Genomic DNA, 16,402 nt, shown 5'->3' on the forward strand with positions numbered 1-16,402 from the left:
TCCCTCCCCTGGTCTGCACACCCAGGTCGGGGAAACACAGCAGTGAGCAGCTGCAGCAGCATCCCAGCAGTGGTTAATTGCAGGTGGGGCGAGACTGAGGGGTCTGGGTCCTTGTTTTCACCCTAACACTGGCTCACTGAGACCCTTCTTCCCTCTTCTGTCCAATGAGAGGGATAGCCTGACTGGCCCAGGGCATACTATTCAAGGATCTGAGACACAGATCGAAGCATCCAGGACAACATCCTATCATTTTGCAGAGCCCTTATTACAGTCCATGGTTCCATGTGGACTGTGACAACATTTTATGATTCTAGTGATTCTAGTTTACAATTGTTTGATACCATTCTTAGAGTTTGTGTTGCCTCTTCGATCCATAAAAGGCCTAAGTGCATTTCTTACTGCTTTGGGGAAAAAATACACCCCAAAACATAGCGCTCAAAATACAATCATTTAATTGTCTCATGTTCTGTCAGTTGACTGGGCTCATTGGGGTGGTTCTTCGGCCCCAGGTGATATCACCTGGAGCTATAGCAAAATATTCAAATTCCCAAAGGGTCACCCCCAAGGCTGCTGATTGGCCATGGCTGGCACTGGGTGCTCAGCTGAGGCTGTCGAGTGGAGCACTTTGGTTTTCCTTCTCGTGGTCTCTCCATAGAGCTTGGTCACCAGCTGGGTTCCAAGCAGCCATCCAAGTAGAAATTGCCAGTTCCCTTAAAGCTTGGGTGTTTCTTGCCAGAGCATCACTGCCTTTTAGGGCTGCAGAAACAAGCTCCTCATGGGGAGTGGCACATGTGGGGAGGACAGGGGAATGGAGTGGAGAGGAGACTGCAGCTTTGGAGACCTTATTGAAGTCCCTTGTTGTTGTTCAGTCACTGAGTCTTGTCCAGCTGTTTGCAACCCATGGATGCAGCACACCAGTCTTCCCTGTCCTTCACCATCTCCCAAAGTTTACCCAAACTCATGTCCATTGGGTCAGTGATGCCATCCAACTCTCTCATCCCCTTGTCTCATCCTTCCCCTCCTGCCTTCAATCTTTCCCCGCATCAGGGTCTTTTCCAATGAGTCAGCTGTTCGCATCAGGTGGCCAAAGTACTGGAGATTCAGCTTCAGCGTCAGTCCTTCCAATGAATATTCAGGATTGATTTCCTTTATGATTGACTGGTTTGATCTCTTTGCAGTCCAAGAGACTCTCAAGAGTCTTCTCCAAAATCACAATTCGAAAGCATCAATTCTTTGGTGCTCAGCCAATGTCTAATTAAAGCATGCATTAAAAATGAAGTAATGTATTGGAGACCAGCATTGATTCAAGTGCTGTTTGTCAGCTCAGAGCCAGAGGACTGGTACTCCACCTTAGGGCACTGTGACTTAGCATCAGTGCCTCTCTCTGAGCCTCAGCTTGCCCTTCTGGAAAATGGGGCCATTGGTCTTGAGGGCATGGGAGACATCTCCATCCCTAACTTTCTCTGCTTCTCGGTGCTCCTAGGTACTCCTTCCAGGACGAGGAGGACATGTTCATGGTGGTGGACCTGCTGCTGGGAGGAGACCTGCGTTATCACCTGCAGCAGAATGTACATTTCACAGAAGGGGACGTGAAGCTCTACATCTGCGAGCTGGCCCTGGCCCTGGAGTATCTGCAGCGGTACCACATCATCCACAGGTAACATCATCCCCAGAGGGATGCCAGGGGGTAGGGTATGATGGGAGGAGTCTGCAGCCGTGGAGAGGATTTTCCCACTGACATTCTCTAGATGTGGCAGTGCATGGAGATCATAAAAAGCAGAGCAACGTCATGATTGCTCATACCTTCTCTGCAGACAGCATACTCTGTTGTCACCTGCATTGAGGTGGAACACCGCCCCTGCCCGTGTGCCCTCCTCTCTTGGTACCACTGCTTAGAGATGTGCCTGGCCTCTGCTTTTCCATCCTGGTATGTCTTTGGGAGCCTGGAGTGTTCAGGCTCAGGTTAGAAAGAGCGGCATGAGTTGGGAACATGAGGGATTCTACTCTCTTCCTTCCCATACTTTGAAGTCAATGCTGTGCATCGTGGAGGATTTCTGCCTCTTGTGCAGCTTCGGTGCTGGCTTTGGGCCCTGGGGCATTTCTGCCTCTTGTGCAGCTTCGGTGCTGGCTTGGGCCCTGGATATAAGCCCTGAGTTTTCGCTGCTTCCTCAGGACCTTAACTTTTCCCTGCCTGTTCACAGCACGGATGAGTAAGATAAGTTTGATTGCAGAGGCAGGAGGCAGCAAAAGGCTTCAGAAGGCTATGGGATCCTCGTTTAGTCGCTCGGTCGTGTCTGAGTCTTTCGTGATCCTATGGACTGTAGCCCGCCAGGCTGTTCTGTCCATGGGACTTTCCAGGCGAGAACACTGGTCGTAGTGGAAGATCTCCTTCTCCAGGGGATCTTCTCGATCCAGGGATCAAAGCTGCCGCTCCTGCATCTCTTGTGTTGGCAGGTGGGTTTTCCCATAGAGCCCCAGGAAAGTCCAGCAGTGGGATCCTTAGTGAAGTCTCCTCTCTGACCGCAGAGGAGGGGGCATGGGTGGTGCGCATCTGTGCACCCGTGGTCTTGCACTGTGCCTAGAGGGTCTTCTTCTAACTTGTACAACTTGGGAAGACTTGGGGAAGACAAGGACTTGAATTTCAGGGTAAAGATGGTAGATTAAATACACGTAGACACACACACACACACACAAGATGGTAGATTAAGCACACACAGACACACACACACACATCTTCTCACTTCTAAAATCTCCATAAAATGGCAATGAAGTATGTTTGAAAAATGGTAAATTCACAAGGATGGAGAAAACTTCAGAGGAGACTATAGCAAAACACAGGGGAAATTGGAAAGATGTTTTGTGGTAAGTGGCTTATGACCCCAGAAGCTGAATTTTGAGTTGTACCTGTAAATAACCATGAATTGATAGGTACTAAAGAATCTCTTGAAAGGCTCAGGAATGAACAGTCATCCACAATGATGGAAGGAGGAAGAAGGGATAAAAGAGAGGCTAAGATGGGGTGCAGGGTTTTTAAGCATTTTAAGACATTTTAAAAAGCACCAATCTGCTTGCCCATCCTGAATAACTGGATGTCTGTCCCTTCCTCTTCCAAGCAGAAGACTGAAGGCTTATTTGCTAAAGAGAGTAAAACAGAGAGTGTTTGAACTGAAGAACATTAAGCCTCTTGAGTTGGGATGCAGTACTTAAGATAGCATAACTAACTAGATGCATCCATACCAGATGCTGAAATAACACACCCATCCCACTTCCAGCTAGGCTCAAAACTTCATCTTCCAGGCTGGACACTGGAATGATTTCAATGGGGATGTGGCTGAGCCAAGAGGAATGAGATTATGACATCAGAAGTTCCCCGGTTCCCTTGGAGTGTAGTTCACAGTCAGCAAGACCTGCTCATTTGCTGTAAGCTCCCAGCTAGGTTAGTGATGACTAAAGATTATCAGACATCCAGAGAAATCTTCTAACATGAGTAGTGAGAGCCACGCAATCAAATGGGAAAAAGAAAAATAGCTTATAATAAACAGAGACTCTGCCAGGAGAAAGAACTATCAAAAGAATCGTGCTCAGTATTTTCAGAGGAATGAACAGATTTTTGCAATTGTAAAATAAATGCAATGTTTACTTAAAATTCAAAGAACAAACTTCAGATCAGAGTTCTCATAAATTAAAAACATGAAAGTAGGGGGGAAAACACAAAAGACATGTTGGAAGACAAAGTTAAGGATATTCCTTATACAGTAAAATGAGAAGGAAAAATATATATAAAGAGAATTAGAGGGCCAGTACACTAAGTTCAATATCAGACAGAGAAAGAAGAAAGGGAGAGAGAGAGACAGAGAGAAAGAAAGAAAATAGGGATGGAGGGGGTGAAGAAAAGTGAGAAAACATTCCCTGGTGGCCCAGCTGGTAAAGAATCTACCTACAATGCGGGAGACCTGGGTTTGATTCCTGGGTTGGGAAGATTCCCTGGAGAAGGGAAAGTCTACCCACTCCAGTATTCCGGCCTGGAGAATTCCAAGGGCTGTATAGTCCATGGGGTCGCAAAGTGTCAGACACCACTGAACGACTTTCACTTCACTTCATAGAGGGGAAGAAATCATCAATGAGATAAAGAAATTCTCTCAGACCTGAAATATGAGTTTCCAGATTGAAGGGTTCACCAAGGCTACAGTGTAATGACTAGAAACAGACATAAATCAAAACAAACTTCAAAGCCAGTAAGTCTGCACAGAAGAACAGGATATAAAGGCTGAGGAATCAGGATCCTTTGGGATTATCTATCACTAGAAGGCAGTGGAAACGTGCTAATCAATCAAATCTGAGATGTACGTTTTTACAAGTTCAAGGTCTCAAAAAATATATCTCTCGTATATCTTATCTCAACTAGTTAGAAAATTACATGAACTCTACTAAAATGAAGGACTAAATCAAGGAGGAAGAAATGGAATATGGAAAGCCAGAGCTCCAGCAAAGGAGAGAAAGAGGCATAAGAAATCTTCACGATGATGGGAGGGTCATCGATGTCAGCTGTGCCTAAAGTGTAAGCCATGACTAGTTCTGATTGGAGTCAGATCAAAAGACACTTGGAGAGTCTTCTTCAGGAAGAGTGAGCTGATAGAAATGGCTAAGATATCTGGCTGCCTTGAGAGATTTATTTAGTTGGTTAAGAATCTGAAGTTGAATAGATGAGGTCAGGAGAAAAAACCTCAACAATTAACAGAAGATACTTTTTAACTCCAGGAATCAAAGTGTTAGCTAGGACATTGGATATCATACAGTTTACTACTTGAAGCATCTCTGTGTAGCATGCTTAGTCATAATTCCCTAAACCCTGAAAATTGACCTAACCAGAAAAATATATTAATACCCCATTGGGGAAGTGAGGGAATGGGGAAATGAGTGTGTCTCTTGGGGACACATAAAGGAAAAAGACTGCTCCATACTCTTTCATCCATAGTGGGAAGACGGTAGATAGAGCTGGAAACTGAGACGTCAATGAGTCCTATACATTTCGAGGTAAGGAGCTAAATACCAAAATTATAGCCTGAGACATATGAATAGATGGAGAGGGAGAAGTGGGAGAGAAAGTGACATGAATTGTTGCTAAAAATTGTAACAAAACTTTCAGTACAGTTTGATTCTTGGAATTGTTCGCATGTATAATTTTGACACAAATAGTATGCAAATGAAGAAGAAGGAGGAAGAGAAGAAGTATTTAGAAAGAGGAAGGGGGAAGAGGCGAGGCTGTAGTAGTCGCCATGGTAACAGTAGTAGTAGGAATATCCCCAGGGGCCTTGGCCATATAGGAGTAAAGGGAATGCTCAGTGAAATGCGGCCTGTTTACTGAGGCCCATTGTTCCTTCACACAGTCCAAGACTAGCTTTTTTTTTTTTTCCATTTATTTTTATTAGTTGGAGGCTAATTACTTTACATCATTGCAGTGGTTTTTGTCATACATTGAAATGAATTAGCCATGGATTTACATGTATTCCCCATCCCGGTCCCCCCTCCCACCTCCCTCTCCACCCCATCCCTCTGGGTCTTCCCAGTGCACCAGGCCCGAGCATTTGTCTCATGCACCCAACCTGGGCTGGTGATCTGTTTCACCCTAGATAATATACATGTTTCGATGCTGTTCTCTTGAAACATCCCACCCTCGCCTTCTCCCAGAGTCCACAAGTCTGTTCTATACATCTGAGTCTCTTTTTCTGTTTTGCATATAGGGTTATCGTTACCATCTTTCTAAATTCCATATATATGTGTTAGTATACTATAATGGTCTTTATCTTTCTGGCTTACTTCGCTCTGTATAATGGGCTCCAGTTTCATCTATCTCATTAGAACTGATTCAAATGAATTCTTTTTAATGGCTGAGTAATATTCCATGGTGTATATGTACCACAGCTTCCTCATCCATTCGTCTGCTGATGGGCATCTAGGTTGCTTCCATGTCCTGGCTATTATAAACAGTGCTGCGATGAACATTGGGGTGCACGCGTCTCTTTCAGATCTGGTTTCCTCGGTGTGTATGCCCAGAAGTGGGATTTGCTGGGTCATATGGCAGTTCTATTTCCAGCTTTTTAAGAAATCTCCACACTGTTTTCCATAGCGGCTGTACTAATTTGCATTCCCACCAACAGTATAAGAGGGTTCCCTTTTCTCCACACCCTCTCCAGCATTTATTGCTTGTAGACTTTTGGATAGCAGCCATCCTGACTGGCATGTGATGGTACCTCATTGTGGTTTTGATTTGCATTTCTCTGATAATGAGTGATGTTGAGCATCTTTTCATGTGTTTGTTAGCCATCTGTATGTCTTCCTTGGAGAAATGTCTGTTTAGTTCTTTGGCCCATTTTTTGATTGGGTCATTTATTTTTCTGGAGTTGAGCTGGAGGAGTTGCTTGTATATTATAAACAAATGGGACCTAATGAAACTTAAAAGCTTTTGCACAACAAAGGAAACTATAAGCAAGGTGAAAAGACAGCCCTCAGATTGGGAGAAAATAATAGCAAACGAAGCAACAGACAAAGGATTAATCTCAAAAATATACAAGCAGCTCCTCCAAGGCTAGCTTTTGCCCGCAGGGATTCTGGCTCTAGAGTCTCTGCCTGTAAGCCCTGTGCTATGTTTGTTAAGGAAGGTCATCCGGTAACAGAGAAGACTCTGTGGGCCGGCTGGGCTGCTCTGAAGGCACAGAAAGGAGTGAGCTCTTTATCAATCTCTTGTACAATCTCTTGTGTCATTCACCAATTTTCACAGTCATTTCCCTGCTAGTGTGCAGTAGATGTGCAATAGAATAGCAATAGATGATCTGTTGGCCTACACCCCCCCAAGACTGAGTCTCTGTGGACCTGGGTGAGACAGAGGCCAGTATCCCAGAGCAGACAACAGACCAGGCGAAAATGAAACTGTCAGTTAAGAACATGGTGGCTGGGAGACTTCCATGGCACTCCACTGATTAAGACTTCACCTTTCAATGTAAGAGGTGCAGGTTCTATCCCTGGTTAGGGAGCTAAGATTCCACATGCCTCGAAGCCAAAAAACATAAAGCAAAAGCAATATTGTGGCAAATTCAATAAAGACCTTAAAAATGGTCTACATCACACACACACAAAAAAATCTTTTAAAAAAAAGAGCATGGTTGTTGGAACCATTTCATTATAAATACTTTAAAGTTGCTCTCTGTGGGGTCACCTGTCCTCAGATTCTCAATCTATGTTGGAGAAAAGGAGCTATCCAACAATATAGGGAAATTGTTTTTAAAAAATCCCCTAAGTAAATGGAATTATCTTACCATTTGTAAACTTACAGACTTGGCAGAGATTTGAGTCGGGTTTTCTCCGTCTCCCATATGGTTCAACAAATCTATTTTTCACTGTATATGTGTGTTCAGACTTGAAATGATGTGTGTCTGTACTCAATGTGCAGGGGGATATAGAACTGTGTTGTGCAAGCTTGCTCATTCATTCAACAGCCAATCGTGTAAGTCCCCCACTGCGCATGTACAAGACATTTTCACTGCCATATTTTATACTGACTAATGAATGTTGCTGCTTCCCAAGTAGCCACACTTGCAAGTGGTGGAATCATTCCACAAATGCAAGCCTGAGTTGAATTGCCAGTAATTTCTTACCTTCTGTCTTGGTGGACTCGGACATGTGATTTAACTTTTCGGACCTCCCTTTCCTAATCTGCAATGTGGGCCTGATGACATCTACTTTGCTGGGCTCTGATGAAAATTCCATGAGAAAAATTTCATAAAGGATTTAACGGTGCCTGGGAGAGGGTGGAATGGGGCCTTAAGTGCCTCATTCCTCTTCCTTTCATCTGAGGAGTTGACTTTGAAGCCAGGTGTTCATTTATCCTCAGTGGTGACAAACCTCCATCCTTTGAGGCTGATGTTGAGGATTTATAGAATATAAAAGGGATATATGTATTCCTATGGCTGATTCATGTTAAGCTTTGACAGAAAACAGCAAAATTCTATAAAGCAATTATCCCTCAATAAAAAAATAAATAAATTTTAAAAATAGGTATTTCAGAGTATAACCCAGTGAGTTTGAAAGCACTTAAGCGGGGAAATACCACTGTGGGTTCAAAATAAATCATTGTTTTAAAAACAATTAGAAGATCTACTTTTTAGAGCACTTGAGTTGGCCCTTCAATCTTCCAAAACACTGGGCCAAGAAGCATGCCAGCCCTAGGAGAAAAATGACTGGTGGGACCCTGTGCCCACACCAGGGGGCACTCCCTGGATGGAGGAGGCAACCCCCCTAGAGGCCAGATTACTGCAGTCCAGGGGGAGCACCCAGGACAGGACATCACATAGTGGCAGAAGGGAGCTCTTAGGAGGGCACCCAGCCCAGACTGAGGTGGGGGCAGGGCAGGGAGCACAGAGGAGCACAGAGGATTGGATCCAATCCAATCCAAATATGGCAAGTCTTCCTCTGGGGCGTGCATCTGTGATTTGTAGGACAAATAGCCATTGGTTTGGAGAAGAGGAATGCAGGAGATACTGGGCAGATGGGCTCCTAGAGAGAATTTGGGTAGATAAAGCCTGCACTGGTCAGCTCTGTAGGGGGCACTTCCTGAGACCCCCACTGATGTTAATCATTGATGGGTTGAAGTCTGGGAATGACTTAGCTCAACTGGTAATGGAGAATAACCTTCACTGAAGGCCCCTCCCCGGAGGGTTCTTCCGCCAGAGCTGGTCACTAGATACCCAGAAGGGCCAGGTCATACAAAATCAGATGAGCAACAACAGCACCAGTGAATAAAGCTTATTAAACTCTTGTGTGTTGACACGACTTTAAACTAGACGTATGAATATATGCATACGTATAAGCATGTGTGTGTGTGTTCACATATATGTGTGTACAAATATGGGCTTCCCAGGTGGCATTAGTAGTAAAGAACCCTCCTGCCAATACAGGAGATGTAAGAGACGTGGGTTTGGTCCCTGGCTTGGGAAGATGCCCTGGAGGAGGGCATGGCAACCCCCTCCAGTGTTCTTGCCTGGAGAATCCCATGGATAGGGGAGAGCTTTACGGGCTATAGTCCATGGGGTCACAAAGAGTCACATATTACTGAAGCAACTTAGCACGTGCATATATGTGCATGTGTGTGTGTGTTAGTAAATATACCAATATCATCTCATTTAATTCTCATGTCAGCCCATTGGGCAAGATACTATATTATCCTCATTTGTCAAGGTGATTGGATAATTTGCACCCTGAGACACACCTGGCAGGTCATAAGCCAGGTTTCAAACCGAGACTGTCTGATCTCAGCTCTACCCTGGACCTCACACTGATGAGCATGCTCTGTCCTGACTTTCTTATCTTTCAAAATGCATTGAACTGTTGATAGAGCACTTATATGAAGGAGGGTGCTTCCACATCTGAAAACATCAATATGCACAGATGGGTCTCCTCAACCCCCCAAGGAAGGCTGTATGCTAGCAGTGGCCAGAAAGCAAGGAAGGCTGCTAGTGGTGACACCCCTAGCCTGTAAGTCACACCTGACTTACTGTCTGGCACAGAGTAAGTGCTCGATAACTATATATTGAAGCAATGAAGAAATACTCAAGAGAGGGAAGACATGCCTTACTTGAAATTACTTGAAAACACAAGTTCAAATGCAGTGGGTCACTATCTATATCTTGCACTGCTTCCTATAATTTTTCTGCCCAAATATCCCTTGATATCTGAAGAGTCAGCTCTCAAAAGTTTCCCAAAGTAGCTTGCCACAAACATGAAATTCCTTTGAAATCTCATGTTTGATGTTAAAAATTTCCCGAAGTTTCACTGCAAAATATAGTCATAATTCTTTTGATACATAACTACCTTTCATCACAAAAATAAAGGGTATGAACAATAAAGGCTTCTCAGAGTCTCCTTGATCAATGGCAGGTGCTGTTGTATTACATCTATCAATTTGGGGGAAATGAACTGATCTGAAGAAAGCTCATGGCTCAGGTGAGGCTCAGGGCACCAGTAATTCTTTCCTCTGTCTTGTAATTTTAGATCCAATCCAATCCAAATATGAGCCAGTATAAACAACAAGCTTGTTCACTCTTTAGAACCGAGCAGAGACCTAAATGCTAATTGAAGTGGGTTTAGGGAAATATTTTCAAGCTTCTTTTGGAGAAAAATTTTCACCAGTGAGGTTACTTCTATCAAATTGTGGTCTGAAGATGCCTGAAAGCCCTAGGGCAATATCTTTCACTCCCTTGGGAAAAAATCTCTCAATGAAGTCTGATTATTTATATAGTGCATTTCATTTTGCTTCTATCCATGAATCTGCATCTCATGCAAATGAACTCACAGTCTGAAAGGTTTGTAATCTCAGTGATCCTTCCCTCCATCAGATTCACAAGCTTCGTTTCCAAGGCAGGAATCTTGTAAATGTGTGAGAAGTATCTACATCTTTGCCTTGGAGTTGTTGATTGAAAGTATTCAGCCTTGAGAAAATATCTGCGTAATGAGTCAAATATTTGTGAAGCCCTTGTATCATTAAAACTAATTATAAACTTTATTTGAAGGTTTTTTTTTTTTATGATCTTTGTCAGAAATCTTTTTTCCTCCGTTTTTACCTTTAGGAAGGATAATAGTTTAATCCTGAAATACCAGCAAGCAATTTTCTTTAAACTAGCGTTATTTGTGAGAAGAGCAAATTTTCCAAAGTTACTTCTCATTTCTACAAATTGTCTAAAAGATAAGGATACAAATGCTGTTTTATAGCTTATCATTTTGTTATCAGGTCCAAGCCCATACTGCTCACCACATGCGAGCGTGCATGCTCAATTGCTCAGTCATGTCTGACTCTCTGTGATCCCATGGACTGTAGCCTGCCAGGCCCCTCTGTCCATGAAATTTCTAGCAAGAATACTGGAGTGGGTTCCCATATCCTACTCCCAACTACTCACTGCGTGACAGGTCTTTTAATCAAAAGACAAGTTGTTTGGGCAAGAAATAGTGACTTTATTTGGAAAGCGAGCAAATAAAGATGGAAGACACACAAGAAGATGGAAGACTCCTGTCCTGAAGAACTATCTTGTCTGAGTTAGAATTCAGGCTTCTTTTTTACTAAAAGAGGAGGGAATAAAGTTAAACATTTCTGATTCTGGTCAGCCTCCAGAGTTCAGTTCAGTGCAGTTGCTTAGTCATGTCCAACTCTTTGCAACCCCATGGACTGCAGCACGCCTGGCCTCCCTGTCCATCACTAACTCCTGGAGCTTGCTCAAACTCATGTCCATCAAGTAGGTGATGCCATCCAACCATCTCATCCTCTGCCATCCCCTTCTCCTCCTACCTTCAATTGTTCCCAACATCAGGGTCTTTTCCAGTGAGTCAGCTCTTCCCATCAGGTAGCCAAAGTATTGGAGTTTCAGCTTCAGCATCAGTCCTTCCAATGAACACTCAGGACTGGTCTCCTTTAGGATGGACTGGTTGGATCTCCTTGCAGTCCAAGGGACACTCAGGAGTCTTCTACAACACTACAGTTCAAAAGCATCAATTCTTCGGTGCTCAGCTTTCTTTATAGTCCAACTCTCATATCCATACATGGACTACTGGAAAAACCATAGCTTTGACTAGATGGACCTTTGTAGGCAAGTAATGTCTCTGCTTTTTATTATGCTATCTAGGTTGATCATAGCTTTTCTTCCAAGAAGCAAGCATTTTTTAATTTCATGGCTGCAGTCACCATCTGCAGTGATTTTGGAACCCCCCAAAAATAAAGTCTGTCACTGTTTCCATTGTTTCCCCATGTATTTGCCCTGAAGTGATGGGACCAGATGCCATGATCTTAGTTTTCTGAATGTTGAGTTTTAAGCCAACTTTTTCACTCTCCTCTTTCATCAAGAGGATCTTTAGTTCTTCTTCGCTTTCTGCCATAAGGGTGGTGTCATCTGCATATCTGAGGTTATTGATATTTCTCCCGGAAATCTTGATTCCATTTTCTGCTTCTTCCAGCCCGGCATTTCACATGATGTACTCTGCATATAAGTTAAATAAGCAGGGGGACAATATACAGCCTTGCCATACTCCTTTCCCAATTTGGAACCATGTCCAGTTCTGTTGTCCCATGTCCAGTTCTAACTATTGCTTCTTGACCTGCATTCAGATTTCTCAGAAGGCAGGTCAGGTGGTCTGGTATTTCCTACTCTTAAAGAATTTTCCACAATTTATAACCACAGGCTTTGGCATAGTCTCTAAAGCCTCCGGAGAGGGTGAGTTAATTTCTTCCTTCCTGCAGTCATTCACTGGTGGCCCTGGTCAGGATATTTCCTGTGAGCTAATCAAAGATATTTTAGCTTGATGCCCATTACCTGGGAGGCAAGGTTCCCACAGATGGGCCATTACTTTAAGTTTATAGGAACTATCCCTTTAGTGATTAACTTGTAATAGGATAACAAACAAAGATTCTTCCCTATTACAATTTTTTGTTACTTTATTGAATACACTGAGAAAATAAAGAAGTAAATTTTGTTTTTTTGCTATGGAGTATAAGGTTAAGTCAAGATTTTATTTTTCACAGATAATATGTGTTCATATTGCGAAGTTCAAATGATTCAAAAATGTGTAATAAAAAAATAATTCTCTGATTATCTTGAAGATTTTCAGTTATTTAAACTATATGCTCTTCAGGCTTTCTTTTTGAAGTCATCATTCATGTTCTCTGTGGACAATTTAATTTTTAAATATTAACACTTAAAAAGTAAGTGAAGCATGTGTATGTACACACACACACATGCACACACGAGATTTTTGTCATTTTGTGTCTTTGGGTGGTAATAGTTTAAGAAGGAGATTACTCACTAGGGCAGGGCTTGGAACTGAAGGTGTTAGTCACTCAGTTGCATTTGGCTCTTTGCAACCCCATGGACTGTAGCCCACCAGGCTCCTTTTTCTATGGGATTCTCCAGGCAAGAATACTGGAGTGGGTTGCTATTTCCTCCTCCAGAGGATCTTCCAGACCCAGGGACCAAACCTGGGTCTCCTGCATTGCAGGAGACACATAAGAATTTAAATGCAGTGCTTTCTCCCCATATTTGGAACTTGTGATTGGAAGGTAAGAAAATAGGAATCACTTTGTAAGATGCTCTACCCATGATGTAGATAAAAATTTGCTGAGCATGTTACATGTGCTAGGCTCTATTTTAAGTGCTTTGCAGGTATGACCTCACCTAATTCCAGCACCAGGTAACAGAAATGGGGCCCATTATCAGCCCCATTTTACAGGTGAGACCACTGAGTCTCATGGGGAGTAAATAACTTGCCTGGGAGCAAGCAGTAAGTGGACACCTCAAGTCACCAAGCTCTTACTTGTTTTTATACTGATAGTAAGTGGCAGTTAGTTTCTCTATCATATTTATCATATTTCATATTTACTTATTATCATGTTTATCATATTATCATATTTCCACCATGCTTTCGTGAAGGAAAAAACTGGGTGACAGGCACCCAAAAGTGACACCTTTTGCTTTCACTTGTGCCTGCAAATGGAACTCTTATTTTCTGTGGCAATATTCACCTCTTGTGTTCCCCGAAGCCCTTGGCGTTTCCCAATTAGTTGCTCATTATCTTGTGGGGACAGCACTCGTTTTCAGCTTGGGTTGTCTGAACTGATGGGGCTAGCATCTGTGTTCTCACTTTGGAATGCTTGCGTGCTTATGATTTAATTTTCTCTTTTGTAAATAGAGTCACTCCCTTAGACTTGTGCCTCCTGAACTCTAGAAAGAGAAACTGTCTTAACTATTGACGATTTGGTGTCTGTTGCCTATGTGTATTTTGTTGTTTGAAATTAATTTTTATTGGAACATAGTTGCTTTGCAATGCTGTTTCAGTTTCTGTTGCTGTTGTTGTTCAATCACTCTTTGCAACCCCACAGGACTTCCCTGTCCTCCACTATCTCCCGGAGTTTGCTCAGATTCATGTCCATTGAGTTGGTGATGCTATCTAACCATCTCGTCCTCTGCCACCCTCTTCTTTTGCCTTCAGTATTTCCTAATATCGGGGTCTTTTCCAATGAACAGACTCTTCCCATCACTACTGAACAATGAATTGAATCGGTCTTACATATAAATATATCCACTCCATTTTGGACTTTTTTTTTTTTTTTTTTTTTGGCTGCCTCATGCAGCATGTGGGATCTTAGTTCCCTGACCAGGGGTCGAACCCGCACCCCCTGCATTGGGAGTTTGTGAGCTCAGGCACAGCATCTAACTGATCTGAAGCTCTGGCTTATTACATGTAGCAAAAAATGGTAGTGGACAGAAAAATGCCCCTGCCACAAGATGGCCATATCCTAATTACTGAGCCCTGTGAATATGTTATATTCCTGGCAAAGGGGTTGCTCATCTGCAGTCCTTGAGATGGGGAGATTGCCCTGGATTCGCCAGGTGGCCTGATGGAATCATGAGGCTCTTTAGAAGTGGAAGAAGAGGCACAGGAAGAGGTCAAAGGGATGCAGTGTAAGCACTCAACCTTCACCCCAGGTTTTTCTGGCCTTGATAATGGAGGAAGGGGCCATGAGCCAGGAAAGGCAGAGTGGCTTCTAGAAGCTGGGAAAAGGAAGGAAACAGATTCTCCCCAAGAACCTCCAGAAGGAATGCAAACCCTGCCAGAACCTTGACTTTCCATTGGACCTCTGACCTCTAGACTGTAAGAGAACAAATTTTGTCGTTTTAAACCACTAAGTATGTGGTCATCTGTTACAAGCCGAAACTAATACTCGACTACCCTTGGATGTTGAAAGAATAAACTAAAACAATGTGTGTTGCTTATTTAAACTTAGTCCCCAGTAAATGTTCAATAAATGTGAGCTTCTGTGACAAAAGTTACTGATGATGGTGATGATGATGTTGATGGTGATGATGAAGAAGATACAGCTGATGGTGATGATGATGATGGTGATATTTGAGAGCCTTACTCTAACCCATCCTCAAGCCTCATTCTTGCATCTTCTTCCTCTGGCTCCACCCACAGACTTTTTTAATCCACTTGTTCCAGACTCCTTACTTTTCCCCCACTTCCTGCTGTCTTCCACTTCAGTTCTTCCTTTGCGTGGTGCTTTAAAATGCTTTTATTTACCGAGTCCACCTGGTTAAATTATTCCCAACTATTAGGATTCCCTGGTGGCTCAGGTGGTAAAGAATCCACCTGCAATGCAGGATACCTGGGTTCGATCCCTGGGTTGGGAAGATCTGCTGGAGGAGGCCATGGCAACCCACTCCAGTATTCCTGCCTGGAGAATCCCCATGGACAGAGGAGCCTGGCAGGCTGCAGTCCATGGGGTCACAAAGAGTCGGACATGACTGAGTGACTAAGCATATTAGGCTTCACAGTGGAATTCTGAAGCCTATGGAGCAGGGTTTCTCAGTCTTGACACTGTTGGTGTTTTGGTCCAGATAATTCTTTCTGGTGGGGGCTGTCCTGTGCACTGAAGGATGTTTAGCTGCATTTGTGGTCTCCACCCTCTAGGTGCTCAAAGACCTTACTCTCCTTCCCTGTCACGTGTGACCATCAAAAATGTCCCCAGATACTGTCGAATGTGACTTGGAGGGCAATGTCACCCCTGGTTGAGAACTCCTGCTTTAGGGGATATCTCCCCCAGTCCTGTTCCAAACCAACAGCTGTGCAAATACATGACTTTCCCAAGGAACGCAACCCTCTGGAAAACCTGAGCACCGCTTTACTGATAGGTGGGCTTGGGCCCCAAACCTCAAAAAAGGCATTTCTAGGAACAGAGCCAGATGCCATGGAGCATCATCCCAGTGAGCTAATGAGGACTCAGCACCTTCAAACCGGAGGCCAGGTGGCTGCATCTCACTCCTTGTGCCCGGGAGGATGCCACAGAGAGAAGTGGGCAGTAGGGATGATCAAACCTGCAGGAGGTGCTGAGCAGACTTACAGCCTGGCTGGGCCCAGGCCAGATACATCCCTGGACGGGTCTGTGGTATGAGAGGAAGCAGATCAGGAAAGAGGTGGTTAGTTAAAGAAGAGGTGGGCTTCCTTCTGACTGTAAGGAAGGGAGAAACGGGAAGCAGTGAGCCCACCTCTGCACTCACCTTTCAGCACACAGTGGCCCAGTCCATTGCCTGGAATCCAACCTCTCAGAACAGTGGTCTTTGGAGAAATGAGGAAAAGAGGGATATAAAGCGTTTGGCATCTTCTGCATCATCTCAGTTTCCTGGGGCTGCTGCACAAACTTGGTGGCTTAAAGCAACAGAAACTTATTCTCTCCCAGGTCTGGAGGCCAGAAGTTCAAGCTGTCAGCAGGGCTGGGGCTCTTTCTCTCTGAAGGCTCTAGGGGAGGATCCTTCCTCATCTTCTGGTAGTGCCTTCTGATGGCTCCTGGCATACCTTGGCCTGCAGCCAC

General features: G+C 43.8%; 1 protein-coding gene across 2 annotated transcripts in view; it reads left to right on the forward strand.

Annotated features, from left to right (window-relative positions):
• Positions 1-16,402, forward strand: part of STK32B (serine/threonine kinase 32B) — a 369,384-nt gene that overhangs the window by 224,659 nt on the left and 128,323 nt on the right. For both annotated transcript variants that reach the window (XM_020882644.2, XM_070458128.1), the window contains exon 4: positions 1,484-1,657. In XM_020882644.2, the coding sequence (XP_020738303.2) occupies positions 1,484-1,657 (174 nt within the window). The remainder of the gene's footprint in view (positions 1-1,483; positions 1,658-16,402) is intronic.

This window comes from Odocoileus virginianus, chromosome 29 (assembly GCF_023699985.2).
Source record: "Odocoileus virginianus isolate 20LAN1187 ecotype Illinois chromosome 29, Ovbor_1.2, whole genome shotgun sequence".
NCBI lineage: Eukaryota > Metazoa > Chordata > Mammalia > Artiodactyla > Cervidae > Odocoileus > Odocoileus virginianus.